Below are 19,874 nucleotides of genomic sequence, written 5' to 3' on the forward strand. Positions count from 1 at the left end.
TGCATGCCCACACTTTAGTCCTCAAATTGACACCATTCAGTAGGGACTGTCAGCTGTCACAAACATATCTAGGGTGTGTTTCTTCGAGCGTTTCCAGAGGGTATAACTTAAGCCACTGTGGAAGGGCAAAGAAGCCGCCCCATTTGGCTGGCAGGGCCCCCAGAATAAATGTGATTACCGGGTACAATGACAGTTCTGCAATATTGCCTGCCGCTTGGCATTGCTGTGAACTTAATGGCAGTTTGTGTCACGTGTTTTGCGCATGCCCTAAGGCTGTGCAGCTTTGACAGGATGTGGCAACTGAAACTAATCTCACGTTATCATCTTCGCTGAATCTTAGTTTTAATACTTTAATCCTGGGGAATATATCCCATGTGTTGGATCCGAACTAACCTGTCATACTTCGGAGCCCCGATGAAATTAGCGGGAATAATTAGTTGTGCCTCACGTCCTATCAATTTCCATGGTTATAACCTATGACTTGCATTGGCTGCATACACACCATACATTAAAAGTGTACCTCCGCCAAGAATCCCGGGAACTGTAGTTTATCCCTCACATAGCTGCAATTCCCAACACATAGTTAATAAACTATGGTTCCCAAGATTCTTTGGGGGACAACATGTGCTTTAAATGTATGGTGTGTTAGGTAAAGCTAAAGGACCCTGGACGGTTTTGTTGTTTAGTCGTTTAGTCGTGTCCGACTCTTCGTGACCCCATGGACCAGAGCATGCCAGGCACTCCTGTCTTCCACTGCCTCCCGCAGTTTGGTCAAACTCATGCTGGTAGCTTCGAGAACACTGTCCAACCATCTCATCCTCTGTCGTCCCCTTCTCCTTGTGCCCTCCATCTTTCCCAACATCAGGGTCTTTTCCAGGGAGTCTTCTCTTCTCATGAGGTGGCCAAAGTATTGGAGCCTCAGCTTCAGGACCTGTCCTTCCAGTGAGTGCTCAGGGCTGATTTCCTTCAGAATGGATAGGTTTGATCTTCTTGCAGTCCATGGGACTCTCAAGAGTCTCCTCCAGCACCATAATTCAAAAGCATCAATTCTTCGGCGATCAGCCTTCTTTATGGTCCAGCTTTCACTTCCATACATCACTACTGGGAAAACCATAGCTTTTACTATACGGACCTTTGTTGGCAAGGTGATGTCTCTACTTTTTAGATGCTGCCTGGACGGTTAAGTCCAGTCAAACTTGACTATGGGGTGCGGCGCTCATCTTGCTTCAGGCTGAGGGAGCTGGCGTTTGTCTGCAGACAGCTTTCCAGGTCAAATGGTGTTTACGTGGCATTTGTGTGGATCTTTCCCATTTTTTCTTCTTCATAATTTTGTTCTCATTCTCTTGCTTCTCTTACTCTGACTTACTTTTCCTCCTTTTTTCGTGAGTGTGAAAGGGAGGGTGTCTTATCGAATGACGTGTACTGCTTCTAATTTATTGTCTCAACATATTATTAAAACAAATGTTATAGATGTGATTTATTATTAAAACCAACTGAAATATTAGTGGGGAGGAAGTAACCGAAAGCTATTGTCTATACACACCGAATCTGTGTGTGATGATTCTGGTTTTCATTTTTCCTTCCAAATGCTAATATTTTTGCAGTATATTCCATGTATGCAACCAACCTGGATAATCGATGGGATCCACAGAGGAAAAACAAATCTGAAGGAAATTCTGGAGAAGAAAACCCTTAATGAAGGCTAAGTGATCAGGAGGCTGTTGTTAGTAATGTTTTCCCATGGCCTATTTTATGTAACCAACACAACACCATCCACACACAAGGTAGTAACAGGCATTGGGAGTTCCAGAGTTTGCAGGAGTACAAAAACAAATGTACCCCCTAAAGGAGGCCTCGGTCACACCCTAGTGCAGACTAAGCATGACTAGTAACAATTGAGTAACTTCTCATCCAGTTTACATGCCATGCCAATTTATAGCATCCTCCCAAGTATCCTTAGAAACAGTTGTGAGGGTTCCAGGAGGAAAGGAGAAAGCTGCCTTTACACCAAATCGGACAATATTTGGACAAAGTGCCCCATGATATTCTTGTTGAGAAGTTGGTAAAATGTGGGTTGCATGAGGTAACTGTTAGGGACACTTGAGGCAGCTGGGTCTGTTTAGCCTGCAAAAGGAGCGCCAAAGAGGAGATATGATAGCCATCTTCAAATATCTAAAGGGCTCTCACATGGAAGATAGAGCAAATTTGTTTTCTCCTGCTCCAGAGGGTAGGAACCAAACCAACGGCTTCAAGTTACAAAAAAGTAGATTCCAACTAAACATTAGGAAGAACTTTCTGGTGGAAAGAGCTGTTTGACAGTGAAACAGACTCCCTCAGAAGGTGGTGGGCTCTCCTTCATGGGAGGTTTTTAAACAGAGGTTGGATGCTCCAGTTGAGATTCCTGCATTGCAGGGCGTTGGCTTAGATTGTCTTGAGGGTCCCATCCAACTCTACAATCCTATGAGTCCACTGTGGTCCACTTAGCTACATATGGTCCACTCTACACAGACTGGGAGCTTTCTTCTGGGGCTCCTCAGAGGGGTCTTTCCCAGCCATTTCTGCAGATGCCTGACATTGAACCTGGGCCTTTTTCTTCGGCCCAGTTGTGGAATCACTGCTGGGTTGCATTTGGCTTTCTTGGTCCGTCAGCTGAGCAGGCCTATTACAAAACTCACTAGACATGGGGGTAAACTATGTGCATGTTTACTCAGAAGTAAGTCCCACTGGGCTCAAGGGGACACCATCCGTTGTATGTTTAAGATGGCAGTGCTGAAAGCAAAAGAGGCAAATTCCATGCAAGCCCAGCATTGCAATTTAATAAGTTGTTGCCGCAAGCTTCACCTTCCAGCATTTTTTGCTCAACAGGGCTCTTGACAGGTCACGTGGGCCATCCAGCCACCAAATTCTCCCTTTTGGGAATGCAAACAGCTCACATAATTGTTTGAGAGAATAGCTGGATGGGTTAAGCAAGGGGAGGTTTAAGGTTTCTGAGCTATTTTGCAGAAAATGAAGTGATAACATTTACTGCTGGTGGTTGCATGGTTCAGTAACTAATTTTTTTCCTTAAAAAAAAAGTTTGTTTATGCTTAGTTTGGACGAAGCTAATACCAGGCGAGTTTTATAATCAAATTTTCCCCTAACAATCATACTTCCCTTTTAAAAATAGGAGCTAGCAATGACCTTACTGAGGTCTTTTTTTAAATGTAAGCTATAACTCCAATCAGTATCCTGCCTCGCTTGGACTTTTTGCTGTGCTTTCATGCCAGGACTTTCGCTGGAAAATAAAAGCAGGGAATAATAATTAGATCTGGTTCGCTCCTCCTTGAAGCATCGCTCCATGTTTATAACCGCCTAGATTTGTTTTTTAAAGGGGAGGAAAACAGCAGGAAATTGAGTATTTAATTATGGACATAATTCTGAAATTTGGAGATGTTTCTTTGTTTCATGAGCCAAGGTTCGTATCGGCTTTTGATTTTTATAGTCCCCAACACATTTGGCTCATACATCTCTACTGCAGACATTTTTTAAGTGAAAATGACTTCGAAAGGCATTTGCTGACTTGCATGGTTTCTTGAACTGCTGAGGGTTTAAAACCTAATTTCTAAGCTCCTGCCTGAACCTGGCATGGCCTGTTTCAGAAATGAGTGCGATCTAAGAAAGAGCTACTGTTGTATGGCATGTTTGAATTGTTGCAGCTGTTCAGGACCATTCATGACCTTCCTAGTTTCATTAAAGTGGACCTTTACTTTTCTGGGTGGGGTTCAAGCCAAGTTTCCAGAGATAATTGCTAGTGCTTTGTCCTTTGGAAACTTCCCCCATTGAAATATTTGCTTCCAATGATGTTTGCAGGACCGTAAGTGTAAGGGGAGGGAGGTACTGTGGAACCCTGGCCTCCTCAAACATACTGGGTTTTCATTAGGAAAAACAACCCAAAACTGAATTTCGTAAAATAGTTCTCTTCTCAAAAAATCCATTAAAATGAATATTTTAAGATAAAATAATTTAGAAATGCACGTTGAGATAAAAATAGTTATTATGTCTGTTATGATGAAATACATATTCAAAACCAAAATGTTCTACAGTTTTTTTAAAAACAACAACAACTCAAATGACTTAAAATTAAATGGACATAGACCACAAATACATAGATTCAGCCAACCCTAATGTACACTTCCTTGACATTTTAAAAATTAAATTAAATTTCATTTTACATTTAATACAGTGGGTAGTATTTAACTTACTCAGATGCATTGAAATGAATGCCCATGACTAAGGCCCATTAATTTCCAGACGTCTTTTCTGAAGAAAACGTAGTTGAATACCACACAATCAAATTACTTTAAATGGTATTGGGTTGTATGCAATGATAGCCCTACTCAGAGTAGACCCATTGCAACCTAGGTCAGTTCTGGATCTACTCTGGCTAGAGCTAGCACCATTAAGGCCAAGCTACATGTTACATTAAATGTGTAATCACATTTGACATATTTTTTCTTCTACGCGGTCAGGGTTAGGGTGGGACTGTTGCATGTGGGAAGGCTCCAGCCAGTTGTGAGGCTAGCAGCTTCCCTCTCTTGCCAAAGAGAGAGGGACCGCCAAAGTACAAGATGGCCCCTTTATTCCACATAACTACATAAGCCAGCTGGACTGGCAGATGACTCTTATTTAAACCCTGGCAACGGGAAGGCATCCTCCCTTCCCCTTAGGGCAGCAGCTAGCTTAGGTAGTGCATTGCAAGCTGTGTCAAGCACAGAGAAGGCGCTGTGCTCAATTGCCTCACCACCGGTCTCTATCCCCCAGCATCTGCCGCCTGAGGCAGCCGCCTCACTCTGTCCAATGGTAGGACCACGCCATCCAAACATTCCACATATACAGACAATTGATGCTATAACCAGAGATCCTTTTAGTGATCTTCCAAGACGAAACAGCTATATATAGTTATGCGACCTTTTATATCAGTCTTTCATATTTCTATTTCCCTTGGTATGTCACCGTAACTCTGATTGCTGTGCTGGCAGCAGTGGGTCAGGGTGTTTGGCTGTCAACCAGAAGATTGGTGGAGCCCACCCAGGGACAGTTGTGGTCAGGATTCTTGCATTGCAGGTGCTTGGACTAGATGACCCTTCCAACTCCTCTTCTTCTTTTTAAAATAATCTTTTTTATTTGATTTTTCAAATATCAATTTATAACAAAACCAAATACATTTCCATATACAGAGATTTCTCTGAATCTCGCGACTTCCCCCCATCCCCTCTGTGGGTCCTAATGTCAACATATTCAACTGCATAATCTATATTTTATATCTATCCATATTATCCATCGTATTTGTTACATTACAAGTAGGATTAAAATCCTGCTAATGTTTTCATCTGCTTACAGTGGTCACCTAAATAAATCATGAACTTTCCCCATTCTTTCTTAACGTTTTTGTCCTCTTGGTTCCTGAGCTTTCCGGTCAGCTTTGCCATTTTGACATAGTCTATCAGCTTAGTTTGCCATTCCTCTATGGTAAGGACTCTTTCTTCTTTCCATCTTTAGGCTAGTAGCATCCGTGTGGCTGTTGTCACATACATAAAAAGTCTTTTCTGCTCCTTTGGAATGTTGGTACCTAATAATTTGTGATAAAAAAGCTTCTGGTTTTTAAACAAAAGTTATTTTAAAGATCCCCCCCCCCCATTTCATTATACAGTGGTACCTCTGGTTACATACTTAATTCGTTCCGGAGGTCCGTTCTTAACCTGAAACTGTTCTTAACCTGAAGCACCACTTTAGCTAATGGGGCCTCCCGCTGCCGCTGTGCCGCTGCCGCACAATTTCTGTTCCCATCCTGAAGCAAAGTTCTTAACCCGAGGTACTATTTCTGGGTTAGCGGAGTCTGTAACCTGAAGTGTATGTAACCTGAAGCATATGTAACCCGAGGTACCACTGTATATCATCTCCCATAAAGCTTTTATTATCTTACACGACCACCACGTATGATATCAATAGCAAGACCCTTCCGACTCTTCAATTCTATTCTTCTTCTCCCTAATCTACAGCATTCCCAATAAATTGTACGGTTGAATCTTCACCTGCACCTTACTGAACATTTTCAATCAAGCTTTGATTTTCCTGTCTGCCAAATGGTTATAATCATAGAATTGTAGACTTGGAAGATACAATTGTAGGTAGAATATAGCCCAACAGCTTAAAGCCAGGATACAGAACATGTTCTTGGCCTAGAACTCTCAACACCCCTGATAATTGATAATTGCTGGCTGGGGGCTGATGGGAATTGGAGTCCAACAGCAATGGGGAACCACAAGTTCCCCATCCATTATCTGTGATAGTTCCTCACCATAAAGGACCGCTGAAGTCTTTCCATTGGCCACGCTCCTGCTTTTGTAGCACTTTGTACAATCTGCTGTGGGTATCAGGAATCGCTACAGTTCCACATTGCATCCTGAAAACTGTTGCTATGGTTTCTCTGCAAAAAATCAAATGATTAAAAAAAAAAAGTTTTCTGTGATTGATGTACATCGTCCTGCGTCAGTGCTGTTTCTGGCCAATTTTTCTTCTACCCAACAGCTCCCAGGGCATCTTTCTTGTTTTAAGAAAGAAAAAGAAAGAAAGAAACATGTTTGCTTAATTTGTACCAGTTCAACAAATGGAGGATTTTAAAAAGAAATGATGTCTGCTTAATTTGTACCAGTTCAGCAAACTGAGTATTTTAAAAAGGAAATTAAGAAAAACCTGCATATGCAATTTCGAGAGGGAGGATTGCATGGATTATACTGAGACAAAGTGGAAAAAGAAAGGAAACATGTGAAAAATTAGAAGTATGTCGTCTGTCCCCCCTCCCTTAGTAATCAAAGCTAGGTTTCTGTAGCCTTGTTCCATGTTTTGGGTTAGGCTACAATGTAGGTTAAAAACTAATTCATTATTGACCTGCAATTCCAAACCCCAACCACAATCGTTCTAACAATAAACTTTAAAAAGAAGTTATGGTTGTTGGTGGTATTTTTTCCTTATGAGGTTCACCTGCGGTGCTTAAACAGGCACATACCTGGGTGCAGCTCTAGGAACCGAGTCTTGAAACTGAAATTGTACATGCTGGCAGGGAAATCTTTCTTGAAGTGATGCTTAAGATTCCTGCTGGGTCCTGTGCCGAAATCGCTGGTGCGGTGGGCTGTTATGCTAACCTTATGTTTCCCAAGAGCCAAGTTCAAATCTTCATTTCATATTTCATAAGTAAAGTGATTTTTGTTGGCTGTGAGATGTGGCTTGCGAGATGATTAATTTACTTTGCTTCGGCCGGAGCCATCCTTGCAGCCTGTGGTTCCTCTGATTGGATCAGCTAGATGGGTTTTGGCTCAAGTTTGGAAGCAGCTGCCGGCTGACTCCCCTCCCCCCCTATTTATTTATTTATTATTTTATCTATTTTATTTTATTTTAGCTTTAAGCAGTGTTCAGGGATCGTACATAGCGTTTGTATCAGCGAAGAATTTGAGAGTGATCCACTCTAGCCTATGAGATGTTAAGTTCCCTAGCAAGTAAACATTACATTTATGGGAAAACAGATCTGCTCTCAGAAGCTGGCAACAAATGGCAACTGCCACATGGAATTTTAGGGCCAAGGGGGATGAAATACAAGTAGATCAGGGCCAGGTTTTTATTTTCATTTTTTTTAAAAAACGAAAACTTTACAGATGAGCTTGTGGCTTACGAATATCTTGTCAGCAGTAAACTCTTGAATGGTGTTATTCATGAAGGTATCTTACATCACCCCTCTCCATTGTCCTGTAGATTAAGATGATCCATTCTTGTGTAAATACAGTTTAAAATTGCCCAGCTATCTCCACAGGGCATTTGCCTGCTGGTTGTTCTCCGTAAAGAAAGGTGTGAGTCAAGATTCCTCATGATAGCTGCTGTTTCCTGCGTCATCCTTCGATGATTGAGGAGCACTTACTTAGAGCACCCCAGTTCAGATCTCCACCAGGCCCCCCCAAAAGGAACAGAAATGCTGCTGTGCTCGTAGGCTTCCTACAAGCCTCTGGTTGGCCACTGTGGCAAGAGGATACTGGACTAATTGGGCCACTGGCCTAATCCAGTGGGTCTCTTCTTACGGTTATCCTTGAGGCCTGGCACTAAGAGGAGGAGGAGGAGTTTGGACTTGATATCCCGCCTTTCACTCCCCTTGTTGTTGTTGTTTAGTCATTTAGTCATGTCCGACTCTTCGTGACCCCATGGACCAGAGCACGCCAGGCACTCCTGTCTTCCACTGCCTCCCGCAGTTTGGTCAGACTCATGTTTGTAGCTTCAAGAACACTGTCCACTCCCCTTAAGGAGTCTCAACGCGGCTAACAATCTCCTTTCCCTTCCTCCCCCACAACAAACACTCTGTGAGTTGAGTGAGGCTGAGAGACGTCAGAGAAATGTGACTAGCCCAAGGTCACCCAGCAGCTGCATGTGGAGGAGCAGGGAAGCGAATCCGTTTCACCAGATTATGAGTCCACCACTCTTAACCACTACACCACACGGGCTCTCCAACTACAGGGTTGGAGTTCAGTCACCTCAATGATTCAGGTTGCAAGAAGTTTTAGGGCCGGGGTGAAGAACCTCAGGGGACAAATGTGCTCCACCCCAAGCCTCTCTATCTAGCCCTTGAGATGCTGCCCAGGTGAAGTCCCCGCTTCATGCCTCATCCTGAACCTGCTCTAACCACAGTCCCCCTTGAGTGGTTGTGCCTGACTACAATGTGTTAGTCAAGGGTAAGAAATGTCACTTCATTGCCTGGATAGGTCACTTCCTCGTCCACACTGAGAAAATATTGGAGGTGATTACCTTCTGAAGTGTTCTTCTGACCACCTTCTTTTGGAAGAATCTCAGTGCAGGTGATGTGCAAACAACAGCAGCATCAGTCCCAGTCAGGGATGGAGAAACCTGTCAGTCTCCTTCTCTTTCCATTTCTCCTTTCCCTTTTTTTAATATAATTTTTAAATTAATTTTCAGCATATCATTTACAACGGTAATTAAACATATTTTAACATCTTATACAATGTTTTGACTTCCATCAATCTCACCTGAAAATTTTCCAGTCTAATATCTAAATATACATTTCCCACTTCTTCAATTATGTTTAATTCATAACTAATATCACTTTTTTGACCAAACTGCGGGAGGCAGTGGAAGACAGGAGTGCCTGGCGTGCTCTGGTCCATGGGGTCACGAAGAGTCGGACACGACTAAACGACTAAACAACAACAGCAACAACAACAACAACAATATCACTGTTCTTTCTCTAATTTGTGATGTTTCATACATTCCTCTTTACACAGCTTCTTGTAGTCCTACTAGCGTAATTTGTTGGTTACAAGTGCTCCTCAGATAGTTCGTATATTTGTTCCAATCTTCTGTAAATCTCTAGTCCCGCAGGTTTCGAATTCTTCCTGTCATTTTGTCCAATTCTGCATAGTCCATTAATTTTGTTTGCCATTCTTCTTTCGTCGGCATCTCTTATTGTTTCCATTTCTGGGCTAATAATACTCTTGCCGCTGTTGTTGTGTATAAAAACAATTTAACATCTTGCCTATTAATATCCTCTCCTATAATACCAAGTAAAAATGCTTCAGGTTTTTTTTTAAAAAAATGTATATTTCAACATCTTTTTCCATTTCCCCTTTTCCAATCATCAGTTCAATTTGTCCCATTTCTGCTTCACTCTGTGATTCCCCCTCCCCCGGCAAAATGCGCTTTCCTGCACATTTCTTCTAATATACACATTTATATGCATGTTTACCTCATATACACATTTTTGCAAGCATCCCCCCCCCCATGTAATGCATTTTCTACATGAATTTCAGCAGTGAGTGTGGTTTTCATGTGAACCTTTCCCTCAAATAAGCTTTTTGGATGCATTGTTTGGTTTCAGGACTGCCTCACAGCATCTAGAGAAGGGTGAGTTTCGAAGGAAGTTGAGTCTCAGTTTGTGTATGGGTTCAGGAGGTACCAGTTATGTTGATTTGCAAAAAAGTACTGACCGAATGAATCATCCCCTGCAATCCCTACCTAGTCTCAGTGGGTGATGCACAGTTCAGAATAAAATCTGGGAATCGACTAAGCATCCAAAAGAGTGAAGAAATACAGTAACCTAGCAAAGTTCATTTTCAAGGTCCCCTGAAGTCCACAGATGATGAGGAAACAGGCTGCTTCTTGGAGACTAAAGCAGAGACATTAATACGTGTGCTAAATCTTTCGCCAGAAGACAGAAATATCTGAGTATACATTACAATTTGAATAAATCAAACCTGTCTTTATCTGAATGAATAAAAATAACTATGCCAACTATAACATTACCTGGGTAATCTTTCTCTCTTCTTTCTTTCTGTCTTTAAAGCACAGATTGAAGGAGACATTGATTCCAGACTAAGTTAGATGCACCTAGGCTTAACTGAAACCAAAAAATATGTATTTCGCTTCAGGTTTTACAATATATGAGGCAGGTTTTTTAAAAAAAACAAAAACAAAACAATTTTAATGTGGTCTTTTGGGCTGACAATGAGTAGCAGCTTCCTTTTTAGTAAATTGTTAAACTTCCTTCAGTATTTTTTTAAGACACTGATACACACTCAGTTCAGATGTCTCAGTTCAGCAATGATTTCATGGAACAGGTGCTCATGCACCAAGTGGCAGAGAAGACTTTCTGGTTTGTTAAACCACAGTTTCTCAATGATGTCCCGACGAGGAAACTCTGGTTTAAGCCCAGCCTTCCCCAATGTGGTACTCTCCAGATGTTCTGAAATACAACTCACATCAACCCCAAACATCATGGCAAATGGTCAGGGATGATGGGAGTTGCAGTCCAAAACACCTTGAGGACATTTGCTTAGGGAAGGCTGGTTTAAGCACTCCCTACAAACCAAGATTGCATATTGCAAAGTCCCAGTGACTTGGTTCAGACTTAACTATTGTTGCTGGATGAACTATGGTGGTGGTGGTGGTTGTTTTGAGAACAAGCAAGTGATGAGCTTGGCAGCTACTCTTCTCCCATTACCTAGTGCAAACCATAGTTTTCTGGACATTAAAGTCTGGACATAAGGTTCTTTCCTAGGAAAAACTGATAGTAAATTATTTGCTTTCCTAAATTGTGCCAACCTGGGTTTTTATAAGAATATTTCAGTTCCACAGAAACTAGAATGAATTTAAAATGGCACAGCAGCAAAGCTTTGTAAACTTCACTCGTGATTGTGGACATCCATGTCTGCACAATTATCATCAAGTTGGAGGTTTATATTTTATGGAAAAATTTGTGAGCACGACTGGTTTAGTAGCTCTGAAGCAATGATGAATATCTTCATGTTGACCCATCCAAACATGACGTGAACCTCCCCAGGCGGTGTCTCTGCGCCAGACATAGCTACAGACTCCGGGCCAGAAGTACAGCAAAGCTCTAGGCTCAGGGCATATGGAATAAAGATAGACTTCTAAGTTAAACAAATACTAATACAAATAGCTGCTGGCGGTACAAATGATCTTCTTTTTCCTGTTTGCATTGTAAGTTGCATGACAGCTTCTAGCTAGTGATTGTTGAGCATGCAAGACTCGAAATGGGTCTCTTTTGGTATAAGTGTACATTTGGACAGGAGCTATAGCTTAGTGGTTTGTGTATGGCAGGTACCTGAATTTAAATGACGGGTGGCCTGCATTCCTCTGAAGGTAGTTGGACTCCAGCTCTCACCAGCCGCAGTCAGCATGACCAGTGGCCAAGGGCAATGGGGAACTGGTGAGTTCCAACAACATGTGGATGTCCAACAGACTGTCCAGGCCTGCTTTAAGGGATCTTAGGACTCACTGAATGGGAGTTGTAGTCCAATGACATTAGGAGGAACACGGGGTTCCCCATCTTAGGGCTGGGAAAGACCTTTGCCTGAGACCTTGAAGAGTTGTCTCCTTGCAGAGTGGACAGCACTGAGCTAATGTGTTCTGAAGCACTACAAGGGTGCAGAACGCAGAACTAGACTTCCTATGTGTCAGTTGCTCTATATACATGATAAAACAGTGCTATTTTTCTAGAAAAAGAGGTGCTGAAACTCACCATGAATGCCTCCCTTGTTCTCTTATAATGGCAATGGCGTCCACCTGAGAGGCACCACAACTCAGTTCCGGCGAGTTCTGGCCAGAAAAAAGTCCCTGACCACAAGTACAGTATTGTTTTTCTGCCCTTTTGCAGGAGGAAGGGGTTTTTGTGTGTGCCCTTCATCTTATTTATCTATCATACACCTCTCTAACAAGTAGCACTCTGCAAATGAAAAACTGGCTACGAGCAAATACATTCCCAACATTTTGACGTTTCGTAGAAAAGGTCCTTAATGGAGCATAATCTGATTTGCATTTTGGAAATTAAATTTTACCGGCGCCACAATCACGGGAATCCCCTCCCCTTCTTTGCGGCATTGGGAGAGAGAAAAAGAGAGAGAAAAAGGGAGAAGGTATGCCAAACAGAGCCTGGTGAGAACACAGGGAGGCAAAGTATCTGCTTTTGAAACATTAAGCAGGGCGAAATCCAAGCCAGAATGCCGGGACGTGGTGCATTTTTCCTGCTCTCCTGATGTTTTGTCTAAAGACCTGTTTAACTGATCCCTAACCATCAGCTGCAAGTTGCTTTTAATTTAGTGGTCCGCTGCGAGCACCGAACATTTTCACAGCTGTTAAGTAGTAGTTACTTTGCTTTCAAAGAAGCACCCCGAAGCTCTGCTTGTTAATCACAAAGCACCCTGGTGGTCATTGTTTTGTGTTTGAACAGCCCACTTATCCACCTTGGTAGTTTCCTAGAGGTAATGACCCAAAGTAGGCTAATAAACCCTTTCATGGTGTGGCAGCTCTTTCATCTCCATCCTTTACTTTATTGATCTCCATTGAAGCACCGAATGGCTTTGTAGTATAATTGCACTTAAGGAGTTGTGTGTGGATGCTCTTGGTGGGAGTAACAGGAATTTGAAGGCAATGATTTTGAAGTTCAGTAACTGAATAAATGTGGGAATGTTGAGTGTGGAGAGCAGGTTTTGTCCCCTTGGAAATATCAAGGACCTAGGTGAACCTGCTCTCAAGCAGCATGTTGCTGTTGTTTAGTCGTTTAGTCGTATCTGACTCTTCGTGACCCCATGGACCAGAGCACGCCAGGCACTCCTGTCTTCCACTGCCTCCCGCAGTTTGGTCAAACTCATGTTAGTAGCTTCGAGAACACTGTCCAACCATCTTGCCCTCTGTCTTCCCCTTCTCCTTGTGCCCTCAATCTTTCCCAGCATCAGGGTCTTTTCCAGGGAGAACTTTCCATTAGGAAGAACTTCCTGACAGTAAGAGCAACAGTGGAATTTGCTGCCAAGGAGTGTGGTGGAGTCTCCTTCTTTGGAGGTCTTTAAGCAGAGGCTTGACAACCATATGTCAGGAGTGCTCTGATGGTGTTTCCTGCTTGGCAGGGGGTTGGACTTGATGGCCCTTGTGGTCTCTTCCAACTCTATGATTCTATGATTCTATGATTCTATGATTCTATGATTCTCTTCTTATGAGGTGGCCAAAGTATTGGAGCCTCAGCTTCACGATCTGTCCTTCCTGTGAGCACTCAGGGCTGATTTCCTTCAGAATGGATAGGTTTGATCTTCTTGCAGTCCATGGGACTCTCAAGAGTCTCCCCCAGCACCAGAATTCAAAAGCATCAATTCTTCAGCATTGCATTGGCTTCCTCATAGCCTAAGATCTGGAGAGGCCCTGTTCTGATGCAACTCCCTTCATATATTACATTGGCTTCTTCTAGTAACAGGTCTTTCTTTCTGGGACTCCTGTCCTATGGAAACTCGTCTTCAAGGAGCCCAATCAAGTTCCAGGACTCCGTATATTTTGAATGTGGGTGAAGATAGGGATGAGCAAGACAGTTTCTCATTTTTCCAATATTAACTTCAGTTCTCCACATCAGTTTCCCCACAAAAAAGAAGCCCTCTCAAAAGTTCATCAGCGTTTTAGTGTCCCTTTGTACTAATATGCACACCTTTCTGAGCAATCTTGACTCGTCGGAGAACTGCATTGCAAAATTCGGAGAACTGCCAATTTCACTTTGTGTATTCGGAATGGGAAATGCAAACCAAACCGAAATTCTCCCCCGTCCCCTAGGCGCGAGGCTTGCTAATTTGGTTTCCATCCGTTGTCTGTTTTAAATTTGTAATTCCGAAGTCTATTCTGATGGTTTCTTGTTCGCTGTGGTTTTGGTATTGCAATTCTCTGTATTTTATGGTGTGCCACTCTGTGTGTGCTCTAGGGACCAACCAGCAGGGTAAATGTGTAATTAACAATGACAGAGATGCCATTAGCTAAGCGCCATGGATTTTTCAATCCTTCAGTTTCTAACCAGTCTTTAACTAAAGGTCAATGCATACAAGATCCTCGCCATGAGTGAGCTGCAGAACCAACCCTCTCTACAGTGAGTGGTTCCCAGCTAAAGGATTTGCCATGTAGATCACCACCATTCTGTTAAGAGTCTTCCCACCAATATCAGGTAATGTCTTGCAGGGACATGGCGATTCTTGACACGATGACAGACATCCTATGTTTACAGCTGGGGTAGGGATCACTCACCACAGGGAGACTATTTCAACTTTTGCAGCACAGTTTTGCAAAGGAGGCATTCCACTTGGGGCACATTCACATGACAGTCGCTTGTGCTTCCGGTTGTGCAAAACTAGAGGGGCAAGATGCATTGCTTAGAGCCAGACACCAGAGGCGGATTGCGGGTACAGCTGGATGAGCACCCTCGACCCTTCTTAGGTTGGGCTGATTGAGAAATGATCCAAGTTATTCACAAAATAAATTAGAATAGCTCCATCGATTTTCTACGCCAATCTGACATTTGAAAAATAAGCCCACTTCCCAGTTTTCTGCTCAATGTCCAGATAAAATTGGGGGAAACATTAACTCTCTGGCTGTTGCTGAACTTACAACTCCCATCAGCCCCAGCAAGCCTGGCCCAAAATATTGGGGAAACATATAGAGGACTACATACCTGCTTTAGAAACATTGAATGTCCCAATATTGATGGGATTCCATCCTATTGGAAATACCATTCTGATCCCTCGAGGTTTCGGAGGCCATGTCTAGATTATCGTCAGCCTCAGCCCCGGCTTCCACTGTTTTATTATTTTGCCTGCTCTTTCACTGCTGATGTTTCACATTATACCCTATGTTTCATAGATATTGTTTGGACTGCTATATGGAAGCCAGTTTGGGAGCCTGAGAATGTCAAACAAGCAAATCAATAAACAGCTTGAGATCTCTGCATCTGTAACTGAGGTGGCGGTTTAGTTACCTTTTGTAGAAAAGAGAAGTAGAAATGGGGAGGATGGAAAAGGATCAAAAGTGAATACGTTTCCACAAGGAAACTTGGAATTGTAGGCCTAGCATAAAGGATGGGAGTGTTTAGGAAGGATTTTTAGGAAGGGAAATTGGGTTTTCTTAATTTTCTGTGGGAGAGCTAAGGATGCACTTCAGCTCCCATTCCTGCCAACAGAATAGGCTTGGCTGGATCATGCCCTTGACATGTTTTTCTTTTTAAATCTAGTAGGAAAAATAGCTTGTGTGGCACCTTCCAAAATTGTGGGTATTACCCAATGTTAGCGATGCTGCAGATCAATTGAAATTAATGGGCACTAATTTCACTGGGCCATCTCTGAGTCAAACTTAGTTGGATACAGCACTTTACATGGGATCCAAATCATTTCAACTAACACCACCACAACAAAATAGGAGAGTAATAAATTAATTCTACCACTCCGGATTTTAAATGTGAATATTTAGTGCCCTCCTGTGGCTGAAGGGTGAATATTCTAACCTAAAGAAAACTACAGGTGACTCCTGTTGCCAAGCAGATGAAGTCCTTGCCCATGCATGGTATTGAAATATACTATAATAAAGAATTGTTATGTAAGCGTGAGATGCATATATTTTATAATGTTGTTGGACAAAGCACCAGCCTTTCGTTCTGGTGCATCCACCCACTCCCTGAATTGCTGCAATCTATGATTTTTCCACCTTCCTTGCACCCTTAACAAAACACAGCCCCCAAAATTATTTGGGAGAAGCCATGACTGTTCAAAGTGGTATAATACCACTTTGAATGTGTGAATGTGGCCTTTGAAGGGCTTTGGCCACATGGTCCAGCAGCGTCTTCTACAAATTCTTTCAGTGTGTGAAGGAGTTTGTGTGACTCTGCCCCCAATCGTGTGACTATTACGGAGCAGCATGAAACTTGAATTTGTTTATTTCTCCTCCTCCCTCCCCTTTCATTGTCCTTTTATGCCGTTCTACTTAAGCTGAGTTCTAACAGCATCCCTGTGCCAAATTGCAAAAAGGAGGTCCCTTTCATCCCAGCCCCTCAAAGCTTGGACAGTCTTAGCATCTTCAAATATGCCTTTGCTGAGGGTGCATTTCAAATAGGGAAACACCACCAAATAGTGTTTGCTGTGGGCTGCTGGAATAGCCTGTGATCTAGAATCTCTTAAGTCTACTGCATTTCATTGCCCTTTCACGGGGGACATGACGTATTTTCAAAAGCATGCTGGCAATTTGATCCAGTTCTCACTCAGAGGAGGAACAAATGACATTAGACTGCTTCCCCTTGGAAAAAATGGAGGGCCGTGCTCTGAACTGCTGGCTTAATTAGTTCAAGGGACTGCCTTGGAAAAAGCGGAGTTTGTTCTTTACTCCATAAAATTCTGCTTGATGCGTTTTTAAACAGAAGAAGCTGTCTTATATTGGGTCAGCCTGTTGGTCCATTTGAGCTCAGCTTTGGAATGACAGCAGGTCTGCAGGGTCTTCAGATGGGAGGCTATCTCTACCTTACCTAGAGATTGAACCTGGGTTGTGGAAAGGTGATGCTGTTCCACTGAACTATGGCCCTTCCCATAAAAGGAAGATGCCAAGTCAGACGATTGGTCATATCTAGTACTATCTACACCAAATTACAGAAGCACTGCAGGGTTTTGAGACAGGGGGCTCTCCCAGCCCTATCTGAAGATCCCAGGTGAGGTGGCAACTTGAAAAATAATAATGGGGGTGGGCACGTAAGCCCTGCCTGGCATAATCAATGTGGGGTGGGGATTACCTTGCCCCCCTATATTTTATTCAAGTTGGCACTCCTGGGAAGAGCAATCATTGTTGTGCCGCATCATCAGGCCCCACTCCCACCCAAACCAGTAATACCATTCAGGGCTGGAGCTAGGAATGGTGGAGGCCTTGTTTGCATTTTATTGAGATGCTAACAAATGCACACTTCTCGAAGCAACGCATGACCCAAATCACAGCCATTCTTTGGAAATTGCACTTTTGCTGAATGTTGCAATCCAGTTGTCCAACCAACCAGTGGGTTGTATTTAATGCAGGGTTCTGTCAGTGCAAGGATTGCTACAATTACACTGGGGTTTTCCTCTCTCCTCCTCCTCCTATGCACCCCCATATATATATATATATTCTAGGGGTTCCCCCAACCCTCTAGAGCAGATTTAGGGAGCGTACAGGGGATGCGCGAGAGGAGGAGAGGGGGAAGTCCCATTATGCAAGTGGAAATCTTCGTGTTGATGGGACAAGTCCATGGAACACTGCCACAAAAAGGCATTATATTAAGGGAAATTGCTTGCATAAATGTATACACATCAATCAAAACAACAATGTATTTTTAAGGAGAAATGGGTACTAAAATGCTGATGGGGTTTTTTGAGGGGTTTTTTTTAATGCAAATGGTTGCAGAAATGTGGAAAACTTAATTTAAGATCGGAAGAATGAGAAACTGGTGGAACTGAAACAGACAGATGTGCCCATTCCTGGTTGGAGCACACTTGAAAGCTGCTAAAGATGACCTCCCTGCGGTTACTGGTGTTCATGTGGCCTCCCAACATTGTAAAAGCGCTGCATGGAACTTGACCATGACCTTATTCATCCTCCTCCCTCTCCACATTCCTGGTGCCCATCGGAGGGAGCATAGAGGATTGCCACGTGATGCCCCAACTCCATTCATTATAGCAGCTATGGATGAGGATCAGTTGCTGCGAGGAGTCCATTGTCGCTGGCATTGTCTCTTTTCTTTTGGGCCTGGGCTCCAGCTGTCCGATACAACCATTTTTGTAGTCATTCTCTCTCTCTTCTCCCCGTCTCTCAAAAAGGTATGTCTTTTTCTAATTGCTCACTGTTGGCTTACGATGTGTGTGTGCTCTTTCTTATAGGAAAGAGGACACCGAAGATAAAAGACAAGAAGAAGAAGAAAAAGAATTTAATGGAGCGAGCACAGAAGCAGCACAGCCTCTTCTTAGCTACAGACCGAGCCGGCCAATAGAGACTTTGGTCATGTGTTTCTGTTGTTCTTTTATTTTTATTTTTTTTTTTGCAAAATGCACAGAAGCTGCTAAATGCTCCTGCACACTGATGCACTGCAATTCAGCTGCTGCTTTGACAGTATTGGTTGCAAATAACTTGTGGAGGGGGAAAAAGAGAGAGAGGATATGTCCACAAGCTTGTTTGTATGTGTGTTATTTATACTTTTGTCATTGTCGTTATTGCCGTCGTCGTTGGTTTACCCCCCCCCCAAAAAAAAACCCCTGGAGACTCCAGGGACAGAACAAGCGCACTGAGTTGAATCAGTGGGTGTGGGTATCCAAAAAGCTATTCTTTTTGTTTCGTTTTCTGTTTTGACTTCAGTCGGTGCCTGCAAGATGGAGGCAGCCAGCGTCTTGGCATGGAATGTTGCAGCAGGAGCTTCGGGCTGCAAATCATCGCTGGGTGATGACGGACTTGTGCATATTTATATAAGGAAAGGAACTCGGGGGAGTTTAGCGTTGCATATATGTCCTCTCGTTTCTCATCTTGTACATTTTTCAAGAGTAAATAACACTAAGCAGATATTCATAGATAATGTACTTTTTGTCCTCAGCACCTGTTGTATTGGAACAGTTGTATAGTCAAACTGCTCTCGACTGATATATCACAGGAGTTGCTGCTTAGTATTTCTGGAGCATAGCAGTTCCCATGTGTACATATTATGCTGTCTACGTATAAATAAACCTATTTACAATACGCCTGTGTCTGTTTTTCTGTATATGCAAGTCATTACTCATCTTTGGTGTCGGGTCACTTTGGTTCCAGTTAGGGATTGGGTGGGGTGGTGGAATGTGAACCTAACCAAATTTGCAGTTCCTGAACCAGCAGGGCAGCCGAAAACACTTCGGAATTTCCAGTGCTCCGAATTTTGCGATGCACATTTCTCACCAAAACATACATTACAATGTGTGCATTGGTGAAAAGTATGTGCAGCAATGCAAATAGCGGACAAATGTGTAGAATTATGAGAAATGATTTGTTTACAATGTCTGCAAATGTGTGAAGAAATGGGATGAACTGATTCCATCTGTTTAATGAAAAGAGGAGGAGAAGAAGAAGAGAAGAAGAGTTTGGATTTGATATCCCGCTTTATCACTACCCAAAGGAGTCTCAAAGTGGCTAACATTCTCCTTTCCCTTCCTCCCCCACAACAAACACTCTGTGAGGTGAGTGGGGCTGAGAGACCTCAGATAAGTGTGACTGACCCAAGGTCACCCAGTAGCTGCATGTGGAGGAGCGGAGACGCGAACACAGTTCCCCAGAGTACAAATCTACCGCTCTTAACCACTACACCACACTGGCTCCCAAAGAGCAAAGCGAAACAAGTCACTCGTTGGAAGTAACTTCCATCCAAGTGGGATTGTTCTACCATTGACGGCAGCATGGAGCTTAAAATCTGCATAGCACATACATCCCCCCATTAACTACAGACATATTTGTACCATTTTCAAAATGCAACATAGAGACTAACAATGTGTACCTCA

At 42.9% G+C, this 19,874-nt stretch overlaps 1 protein-coding gene across 2 annotated transcripts in view; it reads left to right on the top strand.

Annotated features, from left to right (window-relative positions):
- The window catches only part of RSPO2 (R-spondin 2), a 118,917-nt gene extending 99,831 nt beyond the window's left edge, over positions 1 to 19,086 (top strand). For both annotated transcript variants that reach the window (XM_083517043.1, XM_083517044.1), the window contains exon 6: positions 18,240 to 19,086. In XM_083517043.1, coding sequence (XP_083373169.1) covers positions 18,240 to 18,349 — 110 coding nt within the window. In that variant the 3' untranslated portion in view covers positions 18,350 to 19,086. The remainder of the gene's footprint in view (positions 1 to 18,239) is intronic.
- Positions 19,087 to 19,874: the final 788 nt, after the last annotated feature.

Source organism: Podarcis liolepis (assembly GCF_965112155.1).
Source record: "Podarcis liolepis genome assembly, chromosome: 8".
Classification (NCBI taxonomy): domain Eukaryota; kingdom Metazoa; phylum Chordata; class Lepidosauria; order Squamata; family Lacertidae; genus Podarcis; species Podarcis liolepis.